The sequence below is a fragment of the Podarcis liolepis genome, assembly GCF_965112155.1.
Source record: "Podarcis liolepis genome assembly, chromosome: 7".
Lineage (NCBI taxonomy): Eukaryota > Metazoa > Chordata > Lepidosauria > Squamata > Lacertidae > Podarcis > Podarcis liolepis.
Window position 1 is genome coordinate 73421889 of NC_139561.1, and position 24339 is coordinate 73446227.

Sequence of the window (24339 nt, forward strand, 5' to 3'; positions counted from 1 at the left end):
TATGGGGAGAGGGCAGGAGAGCAGCACTTGGCTGTGCAAACACTGTGGTCCAGAGTAGATGGGATTTTCTTCTCTAGCAAGTGGGTGGTTCTGCAGTTGAACATGCAGGGAATAGGAGGGACCAGCTTGCTTCAGAATGGAGCGGAAGGATCTGCAACTGGAAATGGATTCATCACCGCTCTTTGCTCCTTGTATCCATCACGCCTCTGTTCTGGCAGTGTCTGCGCTGGTTATCTCAAACGCCAGCAAATAAGCTTGTTGTTAATACTTAATGGGAGCAGGGAGGGAGGGAGGGCGTCGCCTACAAGAGAAAAAGTAAACTCTGAAACCATTGGGGTGGAGAAACATTTGTCCCCTCTGAACTATATCTTAGATTGCATCTTGTCCCATAGTGCCAATGCCAGCTAAGCCAGCCCCTGTCTACACCTGCCTACACCTTGAGTTCCTGCATCTTGGCTAGGCCCATTCTGGGAACCCAGAAACCAACTTTCTTGGTTCCCTTGTAGACGGAGTGTAGGATACCCTAATTTAGCCTCTCCAGAGGTGCCTGAAAGGCAGAAAATCTTAGCCACTATTCTTTATCCTTTCCCTTTGCTCATGCGCTAATTACCATGGGACGCCGTCCATTGGGACACCTTCAGGTACAAACTCCGTTGAAACAGAAGCTTCTGCAGCAGAACTCTCCCCAGTGGATTGTATCCATTAGGTCTGATAGGTTTTTCTCTCTCTCATGCTCTGCCATCCGTAATAGCCCCCCTAACCCACATCCTGTGGCAACTGCCTTTCTGTTAGCTTCATTTTCGCTCTGTTTCTGGCTCTCTGCTCAATGTATTTCTGCTTCCAGGCTCCATGAAGATCGACAGCTTGGGGATGCTGACAGATCTGTCCGAGTGTGAGGGACGCCTCTTTCCCGTAGGCTACCAGTGAGTATCCGCATTAAAGTTGGTAGCAGCCTCGCACCCACCTTAAGTGACAAAGAAAGAACAATCCCATGCTAGCTGTCCTGAGGATCATCACCAGGGGAGCCATTATTGCGGGGGCGTGTATGGATACGAGATGGCTTTTGGCAGGGGATACCCAGAAGAAAAGGACTGGGCAGCTGCTTCTGTGCCACGCTGCTTCAAAATTCTCTGCCAGCTTTAGGAGTCCTCACAGCATTTGGGGCCGTTCTTTCAGCTCTGATTTGGTCAAGCATGAAGAGCAAGACCCAGTTTCCAAAATTGCATTGAGACCACGTTTTCCTCTGAAATCATGCTAAAATCACATTTACTGAGCAAGCAATGCTTGCCTCTTGCATTTGATTATGAGGTCGAAAGACCCCGAGCTCCTTTTTAGGCAGTCAAAATCCAAGAGCACTCAACACGTGGAAGTTGATCAGGCTGCCTTCACTGTGTGCCCAGGATTCCTGGATTTCACCCATGTGAAAAAGGGTTTGGGTGTCCTGGGTGGCTGTTCACACCGTTGAAGCTAATTGCACTCTTTCCAGGGAGCTGCACTCAGTCCTGGCTCCTGGATCTTGCCTGTGTGGTGCCTGCTTTTGCAAGCACTGGTTTGTTGCATTCACACTCCCCATATTTGGGTATGGATGGATCTTGAGAGAGACACTCAAGAATTGAAAATGCAATTTGTGTCTGAAGCATCCCTTGGTGGTTTATGTACTGAACATTTTGAGTATTTAATAGGAAGGGAGGTGTGTGTTAATGTCGCTCTTCTCTTAATACAGTATTAAATTAATGGTATCAGAAAACTTTTCCACTGTGGTTGCTGCTGTGCGGATGTTTGCAGCACTCTGCATCCCTCAAGTAACCTCTCCAGATGAAAAATTGCCCACCATTTGCCTTCCTTAAAAGGACTGTCATACAGTTTCCCATTTATAATAATTACGGGCTAGTGAAATAATAGAAATACAGGTTTTTAAAAAATCATTTCGCTCCTTATTTTAGTCTAAACCTGTTCATTTTATCTGGCATGAAGGGTTCTACTGAATAGATGCTGAAGCAGATACTATCTTGGCATGGATTAGCTTACCCTTTACGCCATCCTCTTGGCAGGGTGGCTCAAGAGAAGGGAGGGACTTTATCCTCCTCCACATCTCCTTGGGAGCTCTCGGCACGTTTCTTATGGTTGAAGAGATTAGGTGATGGCGGGTGTGAAACCAAAGTGTGGTCGTTATTCCAGGTGGATTAATGCACAGTGTGGTGTGTTTAGGTACCTGCACACATGGCATGGGGGATTATTTGCAACCACTCTTTTCCTTCCCTCCCATTTTTTTAATTTTACCAATTGGAAAATGCTTGTAACCGATCTCTCTTTCCCCCTCTTTTAATGTGAATGAGGGCTGTGTAGGATGAAGTTCAGGATGCTCTGCATCTCACAGCGGCCAATCAGATATTGCGTAGTCACCTGTAACAACATACGAGATTTGTAGCATAATGTGGCTGCATGGGTCACAGCAGCCTTTGCCAACCTGGTGCCCTCCAGATGTTTTTAACTACAACTCCCAGCCAGATGCTGGGAGTTGGTGAAGGCTGGCTTTCAGGTCCCTGCCCAGTAAGCTTCTAAATAGCTAACATCTTTTAAATTTGCTGTTACAACATTTATTCCCCAACTTTTCTCCAGAGAGCTCAAGTTGGAGGACATAGTTCTCCTTGTTATCCTCACGACAACTCTCTGAAGTAGAGTGGGAGTTGGAGACAGCCAGTGAGCTTCATGGCCTAGTGGGGATTTGCACTCTGGTCGGCAAGGTCCTAGACCCCAAACCCTAGTCATCATACCACATTGGCACTCAACACATTCTCCAGCTGTCAGAATCCACTCTTGCAGCTGTGCAGAAGGGTGGGCCTTGATTTGACCAGCTGCCATGTAGATTCTTTAAAAGCTCCATAACAACCAGAACCAGAAAGCCGCCTTTCTCCTTTGCCCTCTCCACAGTCTTCTCTCGTTTGCTTCTTGCTGTGTTCTGTCTCACAAGAGCCATGGAAGTGTCTCCCATTTAATTCTGCAGGGTTTTGCCAGACTTGGGAAGGACAAAAGATCCTAGCGATCCTCTGCAGTAGCACACACAGCCTGGGAAACTTGTTTTTCAGCAGGTATCCTTTTCCCTTTCTTTAAAAGGGCAAGGCATGTCTCTACCTGAGGCCTGGGTGCCAACATGTCTGCTTCCAGGTGTTCATAGGAAGGTTGACAGCCATTCTCGGTATGCCAGTGCCCTGCAATTATGGACTGTGATGCACAAAGATAGCTACCCTTTACACAGCCTCTGAAAATGTTTTCCTGGTTGTGTGCCTTTTCTTCCCTCTGGCTCTTTAAACGTTTGCTTTCTGGAACTGCCCACTTGGCTTTCATCTGGCAAAAGCAAATCAAACGTCACATGAAAATCTCTGATGCTTGCTTCCTCTCTGCTGGTCAGGGATGCAGAGACGAGAGAAGTTCTTTTTCTTCTTCTCTGAAGTTGTGTGAATTGCTCTCTCTCTCTTCCCCAACCTGGTGGGCGCCGGATGTTTTGGACCAACTCCCATCAGTCCCTGACCAGCACAGCTGGAGGGATATGCCATCTGAAACATCTGGAACCCACCAGGTTGGGGAAGGCTGAAGTATCTGCTGGAATGTGCCAACAAACATTCACAAATTGGTTTTGCAAAACCTTGGAGCAGGGCTTTTTATCTGTTTATGGATAATCTGCTCCACCCATGGTGAACCATCTAAAGGCCCTATCCGAAGGATGGAGAACCTGTGGCCTCATCTGTGAGGTCAGGCTCCAACTCCTATCATCCCTAGCCAGCGTGACCAGTAGTCAAGGATGATGGGTATTGTAGTTCAATAACTTCTGGAGGGCCACAGGTTCCCCATCCTTAATTCCAATCCCCTAACCGCTAGGCATTTGCCACCAAGGATAGGAGGCCACTTGGTTGCAATGGGGGCTGGTCCATTGGGGCAAATGGGGCACTGCCTCACCAACCTTCACCTTGAGGTCTCCTAGCCCACCTGTGGTCTTACTTGCAACCATTCCAAAGGGTGGCTCTGGCTGTCTTGCTTCTTGCACCTTTGCCTCGGCGTTACCCATGTACAAGTAAGTAGGGGCGGGTGCAAAACTTAGTTGACTCTGCCAGTCATTGGTTCCACTTACTGTTAGACACCTTGCTTTCCTCCCAGCAATCCTGCGCCATTGCTTTGAGCAAGCAGCCCCACGGCAGCCAGAAGGCGATTCTGATGGGACTGCCTTTGTATTCCTTCCACCCCCCAGGTGTTCCCGCATTTATTGGAGCACGGTGGACGCCCGCAAGCAGTGCTGGTACAAGTGTCGCGTCCTGGAGTACCGGCCGAAGCTGAGTCAAGAGGAGCCTGATGCCTCGGGAGTGCAGGAGGAGAACCACACGATAGTGCACAGCCCAGCTGCCCCTGCAGGTAAGGGGATCTGGGATGTGCAGCTGGGCTGGCTTTTGGATACCGTCATCCTCTCCATCTGCAGTAGGAAGTCTGGGTGGTGATAAGTTTTCCTGCCCACTTGCATGTTGTGGGGGGACGCTCTTCATCCAGCTTTACCTGACAAAGAGGTTAAAAGTCAAATCCTTTAAGCCAGTTTAGTGGTTAAGCTACTTCTCTGGGGCAAGTAAAGGTACAGTGGTGCCCCGCAAGACGAATGCCTCACAAGACGGAAAACTCGCTAGACGAAAGAGTTTTCCGTTTTGGAGGTGCTTCGCAAAACGAATTTCCTATGGGCTTGCTTCGCAAGACGACAATGTCTTGCGAGTTCCTGCTGGGTTTTTTTCCTTTCCCCCCCTTTTGCTAAGCCGCTAAGCCGCTTATCAGCTGATCCGATCAGCAGATAAACCGCTAAAAGCCGCTAATAGCGCTAATCCGCTAATCCGTCAATGGGCTTGCTTCGCAAGACGAAAAAACCGCTAGACGAAGAGAATCACAGAACGCATTCTTTTCGTCTTGCGAAGCACCACTGTAAAGGGACCCATGACCATTAGGTCCAGTCGCGGATGACTCTGGGGTTGCGGTACTTGTCTCGCTTTATTGGCCAAGGGAGCCGACGTACAGCTTCCGAGTCATGCGGCCAGCATGACTAAGCCGCTTCTGGCGAACCAGAGCAGCGCACGGAAATGCCGTTTACCTTCCCGCTGGAGCGGTACCTATTTGTCTACTTGCACTTTGGCGTGCTTTCGAACTGCTAGGTTGGCAGGAGCTGGGACAGAGCAATGGGAGTTCACCCCATTGCGGGGATTCGAACCGCTGACCTTCTGATCAGCAAGTCCTAGGCTCTGTGGTTTAACCCACAGCGCCACCCGCATCCCTATCCTTTCTGCTCAAAACCAGAATACAGTTTTACCTTGGTTGCTGAACTCCTTGGAACTCATACATTTCGGCTCCCGAACAATCGAAAACCAGAAGTGATTGTTCCAGTTTTCAAATGATTTTCGGAAGCCACCTTTGAACGGTTCCGGGAGTCGAACGGACTCTTGGAACGCATTCTGTTTGAGAACCAAGGTTTGGGTTGGGGCCTGTCGCCCTTCAAAGTATTTGGACTCCAACTCCCATAAATGGGGAGGGGGGGCTGGGAGAGAAAAATAAAAGCAAATGTATATAAGAGTACAAGTCTTCAGCCCATGTAGACCAAATGGGCAAATAATCTGTTCTGGAATAAGGCAGTTTTCTTGGTTCTGTGCTGTCTTTTCTCAGAACAAAGCCCACAGTAAGGGTTGCCGGCTTCTGGGCGCTGCCATTGCCATGCTTGGTCTCTTGTCATGTGCCTTTTCTTGTTTTCAGATCCTAAACTTGGGAATGAGCACCTTCAGGATGTGCCCCCTCCACTGCCGCCGCTGGAGCGCCACTCCCCCGCGCAGAACCCAGGGCCTCTGCCACCCCCGGAGTCTGCGGCCTCCAAACACAGGTCTCTCACTGGAGCTCGCATCAAAGTGCCCAACTACTCCCCTACTCGACGACCCATAAGTGGGGTGTCATCCCGCCCGCTGCCTTCTCCTGGTGAGTAGCTTCAAGGCCATGTAGGCAGCACAGAGGCAAGAGGGTCTGAAACGGAGGCCAGCAGCTGGATACTCCAAGGCCAATTCTTGCTTTGAAACAAGGCTAATGGAACAGGAGAAGCAGGAGAGGAGCATTAGCGAGTGCAGGGAGTATGGGGCATGGGGCATGAGCCCATTGGTGCTTCAGAGATGGGGAGAGGTTCTGACATGCCTGTGCTCCGCTGCCGTCCTTTGCATGTGGGTTGTGATATTGTTGTGTCTGAGTGGCTGGCTGATAGAGAGGGTGTTTGAGGTAGACCCTGGGAAGCCCTGGCCAGTCAGCGTAAACCAGGGGTAAGGAACTGTAATGGCTGCATTCCTTTCTGGGCAACTTTCCAAAAACCACACAACGGGGGGGGGGGGAGCAATTTTGCCTTTGTTCAGTAGGCCGGTTTCTACATACACAAACACCTCTTTCTATCCAGAGGCCTTACCAGAGTCTAAGGGCGCATTCCAGCTGGGCAAAAGCACTCTGGGTGTGGAATGGGGCCAGTGATAGAATCGTAGAGTTGAAAGGGAACCCCGAGGGTCATCAAGTCCAACCCCCTGCATCCATGACAAATGGCCATCCATGTGTTGCCTGAGAAGTGTTCCCAGAGCCAGAGAGAGAGGCCTGGAAGGTGGCATTCAGACCCCCAGCCTGAGCTTCCCCATCCCAATACTGAGCTAGATAGACACAGTGCTCAGACTCCAAACATAGGAAGCCGCTGTCTACTGGGTTCCTCAAAAGTTGCAAGTTATCACATGGGGGAGGGAGGCGAGTTGTTCCCTGTGCGGCTAGTGCATTTGTGCATCTGCCTGTTTTGCTTCCCACCCCCTGTTGACATGCTCTTCCTGTTCCCTCCACCACAGGGAGCGCATCATCCATGTCCCACCACATCTTGACGGTGGGCGACCCCGACTTCCCCCCTCCACGCCGCACGCAGCGCCTCAGCCCCCTGTCTCCCAGCAGCGTCCCCCATGCCCACCGCTCCCCCCTCCCACCGCAGGCCGCTGCTAGCAACAGGACTGGTTCCCCCAGCACCTCTCTCAGGGCCATGCCGCCTCTCCCGGACAACCCCCTGGCGGGGAGCGGCTTCAGGCATACTTCTACCTCTGACGGGCAGCGCCCCCTACCTACCTCACCCCCTCCCTCGCCCCCGCCCGTCCCGCCAGAGCTGGCTTTCGAGCTCAACGTCTCCGACCTGGAGTTTGACGACAGCCTCCTGGACGAGCCTTTCCAGGAGGAGGAGCTGGGCGTGCCGCGAGCCTGCCCCTCGCCCAGCCTGGAGCTGCCCCAGCTGGACGGCCTGGGCGACGGCGAGAGTGAGGAGGAAGGGGAGGCCAGCCGCTACTTCCGCTTCCCCCGCACGGTGGTAACACGAGAGCCGCCCCTGCCGCCGTACCCACTGGACCTCCCTCTGCCCCACATCCACCAGCTCGACGGCATCGACGACGGGACCGACAGCGAGGCGGACGGGGCAGGGGGCCACCCTCCGGCCAAGGGCAAGCAAGCGGAGCCGAGAGTCGAACGGGAGCTGGCTGGCCCTGCTCCTGCGCCGGAGGACCTGCCCTCGGACATTGTGGACTTCGTCCTGAAGAATATGGACACGCCGGAGAGCAAGGCGCCGCTCTCCTCCTGCCTCAACCAGGCGGCCTCGCCGCCACCAGCACCCCCTACCTCTGCCAGCCTCAACGGCACCGAGGCAGCCCACCCCAGCCCCGCTCCAGACCTGGCCCCGACCCTGGCTTGTGCCCAGGTGCCAGGCACCCCTGAGGTCAAGCTGCTGGGACCCGAGGGGCAGCTGCCCGGCTCCAGAATCATCCTCGTGAACAAGCTGGGACAAGTGTGCATGAAAGTGCAGGGGGAGGACGGCGCCTTGAGCACCCCGGACGGGGAGCAGGCCTCTGGCTGCAAGGCCGTGCCAAGCCCAGCGCCGCCACCTCCTGCGCCCGTGCCCAACCTTGGCACGGTCATATTGCGAGCGCCCCTGGGCCTCACTTCCAGCTCTTTGCCCACGTGGACCATCCGGGGCCCGGTGCTCAGCATGGTGCCCATGATGAACGTCGTGGGCGCCGCCCCTCAGGCCGTTGGCGGGGGCCAGCTGGCACTGGGCACTCCAGCTCTGGTGACGCCCTCACTGGGGATCCCACAGACGTGTCTGCTTCAGCCGGTGGCTGTGAATTCCGGCGTGCTCAGCATCCCCGGCTTGGTGTCCTTGCCGGGCCCCCGGCCGGCCATCCGGGTCAAGAGGGTCTCCACCTTCGTTGGAAGCATGCCTGTCAAGAAGGCCAAAGTGGACGGCGCCAACGAAGAGGAGCCGCTGCCCGTGTTGCCCACCGTCACGCCAGATCACTTGGTGAATAACTGCATTTCTGGCAGCACAGCGGGCTCAGGGTAAGTGCAAGCATGTGATCTCCACACTCTTAAGCATGGGAGGGCTAAGGAGAAGAGGTGGTCCTTTGTGGGTTTGTACTTCAGGCCAAGCATGGCTTCTCTGGATTCTTCTGGGTAGCCCCCAAGCTGTGTGTTTTGTTTGTGCCCGTGTTCACAAGGACTTCTTCCCCTGCAGCTTGGGAAGGGTGCGGATGAAGACCCCCACAGCCAGGGGCGTCCTTGACCTGGATGCGCTCAAAGAGGAGGCAGGCGCTGTCGGCGAGAGTGAGCTGTGAGTGTGAGGTTGGAGGCTGCGGGATCCTGTTCCTTGCCTGCCGCAGGGTTTTTAAAACAGCCCTTCTTTCTTTCAGGTCTCCGATGGACCATTCGCCCTCCTTCGCAGCGTTACATTCCCATCCTGGAACGCCGGAACCAAACCAAGAGGCTCTGCTGGAGCCAGTCTGGCATAGATATGCAGGTACTGGGATCTCTTGCCTGCCCCGCTCTACCTTCGAAATAAGGGTGGTCGGTACTGAGCTGGGAGGCTGTGGGCTGGCACACAGAACCAGGGATTAAATGTCCACGTTTGCTGTATCGGGCAAATCGCTGTGCACATGGTACTAAGAGCCAGGGTGGTGTGGCGGTTGAGTGTGTTGGAGAAGACCAGGGAGGCTTGAGTTCAAATCCTCACTCACCCCTGTAACTTGCTGCAAGTCATTCTCTCTCACCCTAACCTACCTCACAAGGTAGTTGTGGAGACTGAGGGTGGGACGAACTTGAAGGAAGAGACAGGATAGAAATATAATAAAGCATTAAGCAGCTATGTATCTCTTGTTCATTTGTTTTTAATGGCGTGGGCAGCTACCCCTTTCAAGTTCCTTTTAGAGATGTGTATCTCTAATCCCTACATTGCACATCAGATTTTATTCACACCAGCTTTCTCTGGTGTGAAATCCCTCCCTAGCTGTCTGCGCCATATTTATTTTTGTTATGTGGTACGTGGCTCTGGTGCATTTTATGTTAAGCAGTATATAAATTTGTGCAATAAGTAAAAATAAAATAAATGGTGTTATATATACAGTTGCTTTTTGTAAGCTGCTCTGGGAGACTGTAACAAAGGCACGGAATATGAATGCTGTAAATCAGTTTCTATACAGAAAGTGGGTTGTACCCAAGCGCTGCTCAATGTAGACCCTTCACAATGAACGGATCTGTCTAGTCGTGTACATTAATTTCAATGGGGCTACTCTTAAATGTGACTACGGATACGGACTGCAGTGTTCCAGCCTGCATACCAGAGTTCAGAAAGTGAATCCTGGACCTGATAGGTCTCTGCTTTGTGAGCTTGGGTTTTTATTTTAACCCTGCTGTAAGTCTATTCCTTCCTGTGAATTAAGCCCTTTCCCACAGCTGATGACTCGACAACAGCAGAGCTAATACGCCTGGGCCTCCTGCTCTTTCCCCCTTTTTTTCTCCCCTCCCAGGGGATCTCTCCAGCTCAGACGAGGACAATCTGAAGCAGGAGGACAAAGAGAATGAGATGCCCCGCAAAACGCAGCCCCACCTGTGCTTCGAGATCACCAGCGAGGACGGCTTCAATGTGCAGGCTGACAGCATAGATGGTGAGGAGGAGAGAATCACATCGGTGGTAACGTTCCTTTGGACCTCTCAGCTGGCTGGTTGTAGTTGTGCTGCTGATGCTGCTGGAAAGAGGGACACACTCCACAGACAACTGGGGGATTGTTTTTATCCCGGGTACAAGCAGGAATTGTGTTATGCCTTGCTCAGGGAAGCCATAAGAGACTCTGGGGAACAGCAACACCTTGGACCTCCTTTACCCAGTGATACCCTTCTGATAATTATTTTGCTTTGGGTCAGATGCCTGCCTCTTACAGAGTAAATCACGGTTGCCTTCTCCATGTTTAGGTGCCTGGAAAGCAGTGATTGAGAAGATTCAGGAGGCCCGCACCAATGCCCGGCTCAAGCACCTCTCCTTTGCAGGTAATAAGGTCCTGTTTGAAGGCTTCCAATGGGCATCTGGCTGGCTGCTGTGGATGTTGGACTAGAGGGCCTTAGGCCAGATCCGGCAGAACTCTTACTTGGTTCATAGGTTGTTCTGTTCTGGTTGGAAATTACTTTGCAGCTCCCAAGCTAGCCTACCAGTCTTTTGGCTTTTTCAGTTCAAGACCCAGAGACAATAGAAAGGGGAACAATCTCTGGGAGCAGAAAACTGCCCAGAATAGCTGCTCCAAAAGAGGGAAGACTATAAGCATAGGAGCGCTACAGAGGTTGTATGTTCCAAATAAATAAGAGAGCAGATGATGTAGAAAAGCAGAAGCGGGAAAAGCACATCAAGAAAGCAAAATTTGCATTGGCGAGGAGGTTTCTGGGGCTCTGTTCGGAGGCTTTGGGATAGGACTGGTTCTCTTGTATTGAAAGGGTGACTGGGTGCTGAATCTTAGGTATATTGACTTTTCTGGCAGGGATGAACGGGGTGCGGCTGTTGGGGATGCACCATGATGCCGTCATCTTTCTGGTGGAACAGCTGTATGGTGCCAAGGCCTGCCACAAATACAAGTTCCGGTACCACCAGCATGAAGGCGAGGAGGAGGAGCTTCCGCTCAACCCTCATGGCTGCGCCCGAGCTGAAGTCTACGTCAGGTGAGGAATGGCCTTGCTTTCTCTCTGGGGAGGAGGAGTGGACTGCAAATTTCTCTACCGCCCTTCATCCGTGGATCACAGAGAGGTTTACAATATACCTATTGGATCACACACCTCTCTGGATTTTGCAGGGCAGTTGCAGTGTGCAAAAGGTGTGTGCAGTCATATATATTTTATGTAAAAGAAGAGTTCAAAATGAATATTTTACAGATGAATGCATTGAAAAGATTTATACAGATGCATTAATTTGTATAATTTGTTGTGAACTGCTCTGAGATTGATGGGCGGTATACAAATTGAATAAATAATAAAAAAGTAATCAACATATTTATTTTGTGTTCTTTTAGATAAAATGTGAATTTTTGTGCATTTCTACACACTGAAACGACTGCAAAAGTGCATACAAAATGCATGCAATTTAAATCCAGACAAATAATGATAATGATAATGATAATGATAATGATAATATCTGCACAAAACAGGAATGACCTATAATTGAGCACCAGCTGGGGCAGAATTTGGCTGCCCAGTCCATCCCTTACAGTTCGCATCATCCCATGTCATTTGCAGCTGATGCGAAACATACGATGGGTCAGCGATTCACCCCTTATTCCTAAATTGCATCCTTGCCTGGGTTGTATTGCAGCAAAAGGAGTTCTTTCTTGAGTAGGTGGAAATACAGATAGTGTTACAGGCAGTGTTTAAAAGAGAGAATCCAGAGGCCTTCTGAGATGGGCAGCCTTCCACTTCTTTTGCAGGAAATGCACTTTTGATATGTTCAACTTCCTGGCATCGCAACACCGTGTGCTTCCTGAGGGAGGCCCTTATGACGAAGAGGAGGATGAAGTGCAGCTCAAGTCCACCAGGTAAGAAGATGCCTGTCTTCTGCTGTCCTGAAGCTGGTCAATCTTGACTTTGTCCCTTCATATGGTAGGCTGTGAAAACTCAGCATTTGGTAATATGAATCTGATTAGATAATGCCCATGCTGTGTGTACTGCCAGGGAAGCTTTTAAAAACAGATGTTTCTCCTCTTCAGCCTGTGAAGCTTATGAGTTATAAAATTTCCAAGAGGATCGTTTTTCTCCAAAGCACTTAGAAGTAGGGGCCCATGTTTCCTTGCCCAGATCTCATTTCCACTTGATTAAAATGCATTGCTTGCTTGTAGTCAGTTGTCTTTCGGCCCTCTAGCCAGGTTTATGTAATAAAGGTGATTACCTGCTTTCCAGCTCCAGCTTTTTTGCTGCCAAGGAAGCCCAGTGAGCCCAGTCCTCTTCTGTGCACCAGAGAGCACACTCAGGAAGGCAGCAAATAGCCCAAATTAGCATTGACCCAAAAAAGAGAGAGCTCACGTACCACTTCTGCTCCCCGCACAGAATATCCTGGCTAGGGCCATAGCTCAGTGATAGAGCATCGGTTTTGCATGCAGGTCCCCAGTTCAATCTCAAGGCATCTCCAGCTAGGGCGGGAAGAGACCCTTTTCTGAAATCCTGGAGAGCTGGTGCCAATCAGTGTGAGCAATATTGAGCTAAATAAGATGCATAAGACAGTTTCCTACGTTTCAGGAATTCCTCCCCCCAGAAGGGAAACTTTACTGTCCATTCCCACAATTTGTGCCATGATCTGCTACTGCTGCTGCCGCCACTCAAGTTTCCTTCTCCATCACTTTTTAAACTGTTGTGCTGCACCCTAAACTTCTGATTTTCATCCTTGTGATTCTTGCTGGGAATCTGTCCATCTTGAATCCATTTTTACTGTAAAGGCAGCCACACTCTCTTTTGGCATAAGCTTCTAAGTCTAGCCTGGCCTCTGCTTCTTCCTTAGGCGAGCCACCAGCCTGGAGCTGCCCATGGCCATGCGGTTTCGGCATCTGAAGAAAACCTCCAAGGAAGCTGTGGGCGTGTACAGGTAACAAGGGCAGCAGCTGCTGCTGCTTGCTTGAATCCTTCCTAAAGAGGCCACTTTGTGCAGAGAAGCAGCCCTGCTCCACACTCGCCTCCAGGATGAGCCTGAAAAAGAAACAGAGAGTACCCAGTGGCTGGCCCATCTTTGGCCTGCCTTGTTAACTCTCTTAATGCTGATGCGTACCTTTCTCCCCACTCCAGGTCAGCCATCCACGGCCGGGGCCTGTTCTGCAAGCGGAATATCGATGCAGGCGAGATGGTGATCGAGTACTCTGGCATTGTGATCCGCTCGGTGCTGACAGACAAGCGCGAAAAGTACTATGACAGCAAGGTACTGAATCAAGAGAATTGTAGAGTTGGAAGGGACCTCGAGGGTCTTCTGGTCCAATCCCCTGCAATCCAGGAATCTTTTGCCCAACATGGGGATCAAACCCACGACCCTAAGATTGAGAGTCGCATGCTCTACCGAGCTGATGGTCAAGGGACAGGGGAGCCCATGATTGAGTTGAGGACAGGGTGTAAATCAGGCATAGGCAAACTCGGCCCTCCAGTTGTTTTGGGACTACAACTCCCATCATCCCTAGCTAACAGGACCAGTGGCCAGGGATGATGGGAGTTGTAGTCCCAAAACATCTGGAGGGCCGAGTTTGCCTATGCCTGGTATAAACAACAACAACAATTATTTTTAACAGGACCAGTGGAGGAGGGAGGAGCTGGGCTCCCCAAATCGTCTCACTAATCTGAGCTCTCTTTTTCTCATCCCGGCAGGGCATAGGCTGCTACATGTTCCGCATTGACGACTTCGACGTGGTGGACGCCACGATGCACGGCAATGCCGCCCGCTTCATCAACCACTCCTGCGAGCCCAACTGCTACTCGCGGGTCATCCACGTGGAGGGCCAGAAGCACATCGTCATCTTTGCCCTGCGACGCATCTTCCGGGGCGAAGAGCTCACCTACGACTACAAATTCCCTATTGAGGACGCTGGCAGCAAGCTCCCTTGCAACTGCGGGGCCAAGCGCTGCCGCCGTTTTCTCAACTGAAAGGCATTTTTTTTTACCCGTGACCTGATTCCTCAGCTCTCTACCTTTCTCCCAGCCTGGCGTCAGTGAGGGGGGACACCAAGAGGCATGCAGGGAGTTTAACCACCTCACTGTAGCTTTCCAAGTGGGTTGCTACAGGACTGACTCATCCCCTTAGTTCCCTGAGGCACGGAGATGGCTCATCTCCCAGGAGCATCAGTGATGCCCATTTTGTCTGGGAAGAGGGGATGCTTTTGGCAGTGGACCTGTCTGTGGCTTGAAATTATGGCAAGCAGAGATATGGGGCAAGTGTGGGAAGGGTAGTCCCCCCGGTCCCTTATCTGTGCCCATCTGCTTCGTAGACCTGATTTTCTTTCCCTCTCCCTTGTGGGGTGAGAACAACTTTTTCTTTAATTTTGTACTTCTAACTTTTGTGATTCTCTTTCCTTTCCTGCTAAGGCTTTCTGTTTTAAAGTTAAAAAACAAAACAAAAAAAAACATCAAACCCAGGAGGATGTAAATATTTGTACAAATTTCTAAACCTGTTTATTTTCTATGCACTTTTTTATTTAAGATGCTCAGTCAACTCAGACGGTAAAGGGTTGGATTCTTGTTGGTATAATTTTAAATAAAACGCAATTTTGACACAAGACTGTCACATGGCTTCCGTTGTAGCCTGAAGGAGTGGGGGGGGGGAGTGTGTTTGCGTGTAAACAACAAAGCCCATCCATCTGGAAACGGAGACAGCAACCATCTAGTGATTTCATATCAAAACTCTTTGATTCCAAAATGCAAAGGCACAGGCTGCCTTACATGTTCCAGAGCTTTACATATGAGCTCCCCAAAAATATAGTGGTCCACCACCCATGTAGGTTATGCATTTGTACTGCACACATTAATGGTGGAGCCCACGTGGATCCATATCTAATGGTCTACTCCTTTCCAGAAGAGTGGCGAAGAAAATAAAAATAGAACCATTTATAGAGCCCCTTATGTTATTCGTTTGCTGAGTTCCTGTAGAAAGCACTTTGAACAGTCAGGTGGGGTACCTCCAGCTCATTGGCTACCTCCCCATTTGGCCTGAGAGGCTCTTTTGTGCAGGCCACACACGAACACCCAACACCTGACATATCTGAAGGAGCGTCTCCACCCCCATCGTTCAGCCCGGACACAGAGGTCCAGCGCCGAGGGCCTTCTGGCGGTTCCCTCCTTGCGAGAAGTGAGGCTACAGGGAACCAGACAGAGGGCCTTCTCGGTAGTGGCGCCCGCCCTGTGGAACGCCCTCCCATCAGATCTCAAAGAGATAAATAATTACCTGACATTCAGAAGACATCTTAAGGCAGCCCTCTTCAGGGAAGTTTTTAATATGTAACGCAGTACTGTTTTTAACACTGATTGGGAGCCGCCCAGAGTGGCTGGGGAAACTCAGCCAGATGGGCGGGGTATAAATAATAAATTATTATTAAATTATTATTATTATCTGACTTCAGGTGTGAGGGCAGGTAAGAGCAGGGTTTCAAATGAAGTCCTTAGACTTAGAGAAGTCCTTGCAACGTGGACTTCAAAGCGCAGCATCACCTGCCTGGACTGCCAGGGTTGAAGAGGGAAAGATCTGCCCCAGCAGCCAAAAAAGTGCCCTACAGAGATTGGGGTGGGGGATACAAAGGCAGCTTTTCTAGGTATTGGGTGTGGGAGAGAGTTAAGTAGTCAAGGAACAGGCCCTGCCAATCTCTGATGCCTGGCGTGGCTGTGGGGTGGGGAATGAGGGTTATGCCCTAAAGAGGTCCCTCATAAGGAACTTAACTGCGAGACTTTAGAAAATGATGTGTTACCTTAACCATACTTTGCTTGTAGTATAATTCATTCTCAAAATTATGATGCACCTCGCATCTAACGTGCATCAGTAAGGAGCAGGTGGCAAGTCTATGGGGAAGTGCACTTTACACATGCTCAGGAACATACTTCCTATCTGAAATCTGATTGTGAGGCAGAAGCTGGAGAAAAGGCAATGGGTGTTCAGGTTTTGCCTCCTCTTTGTTGGCAAAAACATGGCATAGCAAGAAGCAGCTGTGGTCCTGCAACAGTTTTACCTTTAAAATCACAAAATAAAGGAAGAGCTGCTCATGTCGCTACTTCGCCATCTGGAGGGTTGAGGTGGTAGGGCTTTGTTGTTGTTTAGTCGTGTCCGGCTCTTCGTGATCCCATGGACCAGAGCACACCAGGCACTCCTGTCTTCCACTGCCTCCCACAGTTTGGTCAAACTCATGCTGGTAGCTTCGAGAACACTGTCCAACCATCTCGTCCTCTGTCATCCCCTTCTCCTTGTGCCCTCAATCTTTCCCAACATCAGGGTCTTTTCCAGGGAGTCTTCTCTTCTCATGAGGTGGCCAAAGTATTGCAGTCTCAGCTTCACGATCTGTCCTTCCAGTGAGCACTCAGGGCTGATTTCCTTCAGAATGGATAGGTTTGATCTTCTTGCAGTCCATGGGACTCTCAAGAGTCTCCTCCAGCACCATAATTCAAAAGCATCAATTCTTTGGCGATTAGCCTTCTCTATGGTCCAACTCTCACTTCCATATATCACTACTGAGAAAACCAGAGCTTTAACTATACGGACCTTTGTTGGCAAGGTTGGTAGGGCTTTAAGGAACTACAACTCCCAGCAAGCTCTTGGCCCCTGCTCCCTATTATCCGCCGCAAATAAGTATATCCCAGCATGCGCTGCGACAGGGCGTTGTTTTGAACCATAGACTTAACATTATAGACCAGCGCGTCGTGTCTGAATGCTGCGAGCTCGTCTTCGGAGGTAGGAATGCCGCAGCTTGCAAACTAGGGAAATTTAGGAATTGAGCAGGCTGCTGTCCCTCAAGCAAAAATGAGCAGCAGAGATGAGAGTTCGCGCTCTAATTAACTCGGGTCTTATTGTGTGTAGGGGATATATATATGTGTGTGTGTGTGTGTGTGTGTGTGTGAGAGAGAGAGAGAGAGAGAGAGAGAGAGCGCCTTAGGAAATGCGCAATGTATCTGCATGCAGGTCCCTGAAGTTAAAAGTCCTGCTTCCAACGGAGCGCTGGATTCAATAGATTTCACCGTGGAGGGCCCCTCAAGGGGATCCTTGATACTGGATTCAGGGGGCTCTGCCTGCTCCTCGAGGTCCTTGTCTTTTTATTCATCCCCAGAGGTTTCAGCGTTTGGCACCACGGCCACCACCTCAGGGCTAGGAATGGTTGCCCCCGCTTCCAATCACAATTATTTTGGAGAAGGGTTAAAAACTGTTTGATTCCCACAAGGGTTTGTGCCTTTCCCTATGCAAGTCAATGGAGAGCTCTCCATTGTATTTCCCCTTTTAAAAATCTATGGGAGAAGCTTACTCCCACCCACCACCAAAGACCTTGGGGAAATAGGAACATTGCAATAGGTGCAACCCGCGGGGTGCTTCTCGTTGACGAAGACTTCGCGCTGGGGGGGGGGGATCCAAGCCGTTCCTGGCAAAGCTGTCACGACGTAACACTTCTTGCAAGCCCGCCCCTCCTCTTACCTTCCCACCCACCTACCTACCTACTTGCAAGCTTGGACAATGCAGTCCAACGGCATTCTCCATTATTATTTTTCGGGGGGGGGGCAATAAAAAATCAAAAGGACCCTTGCTCTCTCGAGTGCGGCGGGGACCAAACGAAAGAGCCAGCGAGGGATACCCGCCACCGACTACTCGTCGCGCTGCTCTAGACGTTTCCTATCTCCGCGCTTGGTGAGAGCGCGGACGTTTTCCCAGCAGCCCGCGGGGCGAGCTGGTGACCAGGAACCGCGCAAGTTCCGCGTTGGGGAAGCAGAAGCTGCTCTGCAGGAGGAGGAGGAGGAAGGGGTGAGTCGTTGGGGGAGGGGAGGGGAGGCTCACCCACTCCACAATTTGGGGGTGGGGTGGGGGATGGGCCCTGCCCTCCAAGCCAGAGGAGGGTTTTGGGGGGCTTAACCCCGAGCTCCGCCCTGACTGCGAGGGTCCCTCTCTTCCTCCTAGACCCCAGTCGCACCATGAACCTGGAGCGCGTTTCCAACGAGGAGAAGCTCAACCTCTGTAGGAAGTACTACTTGGGTGAGTGGCTGGTTCCGGCGAGAGGCATCGGTGGTGGTTAGACCCGGGTTTTCCTCCTGACGATCATTGGGGGGGGACGGGACGACGACGACGCACAATTAAACGTTAATAAAATAGAAGGCACGCGGCTTATTTCTCTCTGCGTCCAGAATAGTATACGCCAGATATTGGAAAAGAAAGTGAAATCCCCACTATCAGTTGACAGAATTTCCATTACTTCCCAATAAGACAGCCGAAATAAGAAATTTGGCTGGAAAAAACCGGATAAAGGGGCGAGTGGGAAAGCTTTGGGGGTTACCTCAAGAAGAAGAAGAAGAAACCAAATTTAATGTACAAGTAGGGGTGATCACACGAGCAGCCAGTCAAGGAGTAAAAGGGATAAAAAGAAAGATGGATCATTAAATGGAGATGCAGCACACCTTGGGTTTATTATGAATGCTGTGGAGTGCTAGGTTGGGAAGTCTGTACATAAATATTTAGCGTGGAGGGAATGCGATGTGCAAAGGGAAAAATGGAAGACACACACACACACACACAGAATGATTGCTTAAAGTTGTTTTTTATTTTAAAAAGCACTATTTCGCCCAGGTGCATAGAACTTTTGAATTTCTACTGTGGTAAGAGCTGGTGTGTGTACATTTTGGTGCCTTATTAGAAATGTTATGTTTTTGCCAACTTGCTTAGACGGTAGGCAGAGGTTTTTTCAGTAGGCAAAGTGAACCTTTTGGAAAAATAAAGATCTTTTTTTCATTTATGCAGCCCCTTTTAATATAGGAAAGGTGAAGGGGTTTAAAAACACACACATATAAATGAGTCCTTTCTTTCCTTTGTTTCTCCAGGTGGCTTTGCTCTGCTGCCTTTCCTGTGGCTGGTGAACGTTTTCTGGTTTTTCCGAGAGGCCTTTCTGGTGCCGGCGTACACTGAGCAACTACAGATAAAGCGCTGTGAGTTGTGGTGCAAATCCTAGGAAGTGGGGGGGGCAGGGGGCAGGGCAGGCGTGGGGCCCCTCCACATGTTGCTGAACTACAACTTCCATCAGTTCCAGCAAGTATGACCAGAGACCAAGAATGATGGGAGTTATAGTTCAGCAACTTTTCCGAGCACAATTCAAAGTGTTGGTGTTGACCTTTAAAGCCCTAAATGGCCTCGGCCCAGTATACCTGAAGGAATGTCTCCACATTCCTTCTGGACACTGAGGTCCAGCTCCGAGGGCCTTCTGGCGGTTCCCTCATTGCGAGAAGCAAAGCTACAGGGAACCAGGCAGAGGGCCTTCTCGGTAGTGGCGCCCACCCTGTGGAACGCCCTCCCATCAGATGTCAAAGTGATAAACAACTACCTGACACTCAGAAGACATCTTAAGGCAGCCCTGTTCAGGGAAGTTTTTAATGTATGACATATTAGTGTATTTTTGGTCTTTGTGGAAGCTGCCCAGAGTGGCTGGGGAAACCCAGCCAGATGGGCGGATTACAAATAATAAATTATTATTATTATTACTTGTGGAAGGCCAAAGATTTCCCACTTCTGCGCTAGGAGGAGAGCCCAGGCCACCTATTTGGGCAGTGCCAGATAGCATAAGGATCTATGCTTAAATGGAGGTGACTGTGGTCATGGTTTTCTATCTGTTTCCATCCCAGATGTCCAGCGTTCAGCTATGGGGCTTCTTTTCTGGGTGATCGTGCTCACCACATGGATCAGCATCTTCCAGGCACGCCGGGCAGAGTGGGGCGAGCTTGGCGACTACCTCTCCTTCACCATCCCCCTGGGCACTCCATGACCAATCCCTCCTCCCTTGATGTCACCAGTGTGGAGCTTTTAGGGTTGTATTTTTTTCAATGGACTCCCTGGGTGGCATGCTGCTCTCCCCTTTTATGGAACCAGAGTGGGATTGTGCCATGGTGAACCCCGGGGAGGCTGCCTCTCCTTGCAGAATCCTCTGTTCAGTATGCCCTGATCACAACCTGGGGCAGAGGTGATTAATAAACCTGGGGTTGCCTATATCTGCTTGCCCACAGTGTGGTGGTATTGGGAAGAAGTGAGAATGGAGATAAGACCATTAGAGGAGCCTGCAAGATCAGGCCAGCGACCCATCTGGTCTCCCTTAGGCATTGCATTAGGACCAGTGGCAGTCCTTGCCCGCAATTTTAAACATCTCCCTCGGCTGCATAAAGCAGAGAGGCAGGGGTACAGTAGAAGGGCAAAATGAATTATTTCTCTGTGGACCTTTGGGCTTTAAAAAAAACTATACATATCTAAACATACAGCAAAATAAAAAAATTCCTTCCAGTAGCACCTTAGAGACCAGCTGAGTTTGTTATTAGTATTAGCTTTCGTGTGCATGCACATTTCTTCAGATACCTCTTTAGTTACCTACCTGTAACTAAACATATAGCAGGATATTCTTAGACTCAAGTGGTTGGCCACCAGGGATTTATTCTTCCCAGAAAAATCTTCACTTTTCTGCCTCTTGTGCAATACTAACAATTTCCCACTAGAAGACACCCGTGTGTGTGTGTGTGTGTGTGTGTGTGTGTGTTTGGTTTCTAAGTAAAATTACTGTGTTTAATTCAAAAGAAGTGATTTCTGACTTAGCAAATCTATCTAGTTAAATGATAATATACTATGGGTCTTTTCCCCTACCTCAGACAAATCTCTCCAGCACACCCTTGTATATCTAGGGACATCCCTTCGGTCGTAGTGGGAGCTGGTGGGTGAGACCCAAGTCAAATCACAATGTATCTCCCCCTGTCCCACTTCTATTTAGCAGTGGTGGTCTCTCCCCCCCCCCATTTTTTTTATATGAATGCTGCTTTAGCAGTAGCTCCTCCCTCCCTGCCATGTCTCAGGAAAAAATTGGGCAGAGAACCTGGCCAGGTTGACAAGAAGCAGTGGGGCTGGGGCTGCCAGTGCCAGGCAGGGGCCCTCCAAGCATGGAACACAGGGCAGTCATCATTATTCGCCTTCCCCAGGGACCGCCCTGTTTCCAGACTCTTCCGTTCCCATCATTCCTGTTGTTTGCCATGCTGGCTAGGCCAATGGAAACTGAAACCTTATCAATGTCTGGAGGATCACAGGTTCTTCATCCCTGTTGTAAAGCATCACGCACCTAGGCAATCCAACTGTTTGATTCAAACCCAAAAGAGATGGAGGCTTGACGAGGTAGGTGTCACGCTTTCTAAAGCCTGTTGCTCCCACATTACATCTTCCTGTGTATTCAGAAACCTAAGAAATGCAGCCAGAAAATTGCCAGAGAATCATCTTGGAAAAAATGGTGGTGACCAGGGTCGCACACAGTATTTGCATGAAGGGGAACGCTGATAGATCTATATCAGGGTTTTTAAAAAACTGTGTTCCTATGCGCTCTCCATTATGTGTGACTTACTCTGCTACTTCTTGCATTAGGAACCCGGGAGGCGCTGTGGTCTAAACAACAGCCTCTTGGGCTTGCTGATCGGAAGGTTGGCAGTTCAGATCGGTGTGACAAGCTCCCGTTGCTCTGTTCCAGCTTCTGCCAGCCTAGCAGTTTGAAAGCATACCAACACAAGTAGATAAATAGGTACTGCTGTGGCGGGAAGGTAAATGGCGCTTCCATGCGTTCTGGCTTCTGTCATTGTGTCCTGTTGTGCCAGAAGTGGTTTAGTCATGCTGGCCACATGACCTGGAAAGCTGTCTGTGGACAAACACCACCTCTCTTGGCCTGAAAGTGAGATGAGCGCCACAACCCTACAGTTGCCTTTGGCTGGACTTAACCATCCTGGGGTCCTTTATCTTACCCTTCTTGTATTGTTTCAGTCCAGCAACATTGGGAGGGCCATAGCTCCCACATTCCTGTTATGCTCTGTTGATTTCCATGAAAACTAGAGGTGTGTATATGTGTGTGTTTACTACAATGATGGGTTTTTTACATATATACATATTTAGATTTCTTGATGGGCCTAGTTCTGCACTCCTTTGCAATTGTTGCTGAACAGCAACATGTTTAAAAGGTAAAGGGACCCCTGACCATTAGGTCCAGTCGTGACCAACTCTGGGGTTGCGGCGCTCATCTCGCTTTATTGGCCGAGGGAGCCAGCATACAGCTTCCGGGTCATGTGGCTAGCATGACTAAGCCGCTTCTGGCGAACCAGAGCAGTGCATGGAAATGCTGTTTACCTTCCCACCTATTTATCTACTTGCACTTAGATGTGCTTTCAAACTGCTAGGTTGGCAGGAGCTAGAACTGAGCAACGGGAGCTCACCCCATCGCGGGGATTCGAACCGCCGACCTTCAGGTCAGCAAGTCCTGGGCTCTGGTTTAACCCACACCGCCACCAGCATCCCAGCAACATGTTTACTTGGAAGTAAATCCTATTGCGTTCAATGGGGCTTACTCCCCGAGTAAAAATGTGTATAACTGGATGGGCAACTGGATGAACTCCACCTTCCATCAGTCCTAGCCAGCATGCAGCAAAGAGAGATATAGCCCAACAGCACATAACGTGCCACAGTTTCTCCCTCCCTGCTCTTTTAGGATGGCGACTTCAAGGGCCTCGTTCTTCCTTTAATGAGCAGCCCCCAACTGCCACAGTTTAACCCTGTGCCGTGTTCCCCCAGTGCAGTATACGGTAGACACTGGAATAGATCAAGGTCTCCTGGCACGGAAGAAAAGTTGCATAAAGAGAAAAAGCTTCACTTGGAATCTGCATTCTGAGTTGCTGTTTTCAAGGGACAGGCGTGGGGCGATGAAAGGAGGAGGAAAGTTGGCTGCTGTCCTAGGAGAGCCTTTCTCCTACACCTCCGTCAGCTGATTGGGATGTAGGATGGTGTGATAAACAGTGGAGGAAACAATGAGCCCAATGTTTCCCTGAGCCGCTGCAGCTTGCTCTGCAATTTAAATTGTGTCATTCCAGCAGGCCGGTTACAGTCTAGTGTCTCAGAAAGGGATGGGGGATCCTCCCTGCTGGTTAGGCAGCAGTGCCCTGCGCAGGCTGGGTGGGGAAGGGGGCGTGAGCTGAAGGGCGGTGATGTCAGCGGAGCAATGAAGTAGCCTACAGCAGGTGTTGGCCTGCCTTGCATGAGGTCACTATCTGGCCTTTTCCATTGTGCTAAGCGGAATGGGGAGGCACAGGCTTCCTTCCAGCCATGAACTCATTGCAGGTGTCCCCAACCTTTTTTGGGGGGGCGGGGCATTTAAAAATCTGAGCGGAAACTTGTGGGCATCACAAAAGAACCATTTCTCAAAAGGAAAATAGGCGAAATTTTGTACCCGCTGCCTCACATCAAGGACAACACAGACATGAAAAGCAGGCGACTTTCCCCAGCAAAACAAAACTAAAAAGCCCCTCCAACCTCAATTTTACAAGCCAAGGAGAGAAAAGAAGGTTATGGGATGCCAGTGGAGATTTCAGAAGGCCCGTATGTACAACGTTGGGGACCTAAAGCTCACTGAATGTTAATTACAAGCAGTCTCCCAGAATGGTTTCTGCCTTGTTATTTTTTTAAGTACTTGTTTTTCTAGGTGGAGATAAACCTCTGGAAGCAATTATGCAGAAGCTCTGGAGGACACGTGGTTGTGCCTAGGACGGGTGGGGAACCTTTGTCCCTCCAGAGGTTGCTGAACTGCCGCTCCCATCGTCCATGGCTGCTGTCCGTGCTGCCTGGGGTTGATGGGAGTCGTAGGTCAGCAATATCTGGAGGGCCAAAAGTTTGATTTTGTTGGTTTCTGATATTTCTATACCACCTGACGACAAAAGTCCTATGGGCAGACAAGTTAAAACCTTAAAACGTAAATTGAAATAGGAAACAAAAATCTAACAGAATAAAAGCAGCAATAGAGAATGGCATCCAGTGAAACAAAAATAAAAAGCAGTAAAAAATATATTTACAACTGAAAATGCTTTCACCTAAGTAGACCTCTCTGGGGGTGCCAACACTTGCAGCCAAGATAATTTGTTTCCTTTTGTCCTGCATTCATACCTGACACAACTGGCAGCAGAGAAGTTCACAAAAGTTCCCCAGACCTGATCTAGGAGCAAGAAAGTCTGAAGAGCAGCAGCTGAGCCAAGTGATTTGTGAGCTAGGAGGCCCAGCTGTTGGAACAAGTCTTTCATCCTCACCCTGCAATGCTAGGGTTGGGCTCTGAGGTGCTACAGATGTTGCCACTTTTCATTTCTCTTTCCAAGACTGGTGAACATCGGCGGGCGAAGCTTTTCCAGGTATTCGAGACGAAGTGATTGTGTTAAAAAATAAGTAGTATTCTAGATATTACCTGTCAAATGTCATTTGGCTGATAAGGCCATTGGGGT

At 50.0% G+C, this 24339-nt stretch overlaps 2 protein-coding genes across 2 annotated transcripts in view; both read left to right on the top strand.

Annotated features, from left to right (window-relative positions):
- The window catches only part of KMT2B (lysine methyltransferase 2B), a 63132-nt gene extending 48514 nt beyond the window's left edge, over nucleotides 1–14618 (top strand). The window contains 13 exon segments of the mRNA XM_083512275.1: nucleotides 845–923; nucleotides 4244–4404; nucleotides 5773–5988; nucleotides 6879–8403; nucleotides 8579–8674; nucleotides 8754–8860; nucleotides 9867–10004; nucleotides 10309–10383; nucleotides 10866–11043; nucleotides 11802–11909; nucleotides 12866–12949; nucleotides 13147–13276; nucleotides 13714–14618. Of these exon segments, the coding sequence (XP_083368401.1) occupies nucleotides 845–923; nucleotides 4244–4404; nucleotides 5773–5988; nucleotides 6879–8403; nucleotides 8579–8674; nucleotides 8754–8860; nucleotides 9867–10004; nucleotides 10309–10383; nucleotides 10866–11043; nucleotides 11802–11909; nucleotides 12866–12949; nucleotides 13147–13276; nucleotides 13714–13989 (3173 nt within the window). The 3' untranslated portion in view covers nucleotides 13990–14618.
- Nucleotides 14619–17715: 3097 nt separating this feature from the next.
- On the top strand, nucleotides 17716–20053 carry PSENEN (presenilin enhancer, gamma-secretase subunit). Its single transcript, XM_083512422.1, has 4 exons — nucleotides 17716–17830; nucleotides 17984–18058; nucleotides 18898–19002; nucleotides 19693–20053. The coding sequence occupies exons 2-4, from the start codon at nucleotides 17998–18000 to the stop codon at nucleotides 19830–19832; spliced, it is 306 nt and encodes a 101-aa protein (XP_083368548.1). The 5' UTR covers nucleotides 17716–17830; nucleotides 17984–17997; the 3' UTR covers nucleotides 19833–20053.
- The last annotated feature ends 4286 nt before the right edge of the window (nucleotides 20054–24339 follow it).

Bases quoted from the DNA above. Each gene is read 5' to 3' on its own strand.
- PSENEN (XM_083512422.1), top strand. From the start codon at position 17,998: ATGAACCTGGAGCGCGTTTCCAACGAGGAGAAGCTCAACCTCTGTAGG. The intron at 18,059-18,897 runs GTGAGTGGCTGG...TTGTTTCTCCAG, and splicing joins CTGTAGGAAGTACTACTTGG to GTGGCTTTGCTCTGCTGCCT. The intron at 19,003-19,692 runs GTGAGTTGTGGT...TTTCCATCCCAG, and splicing joins GCAACTACAGATAAAGCGCT to ATGTCCAGCGTTCAGCTATG.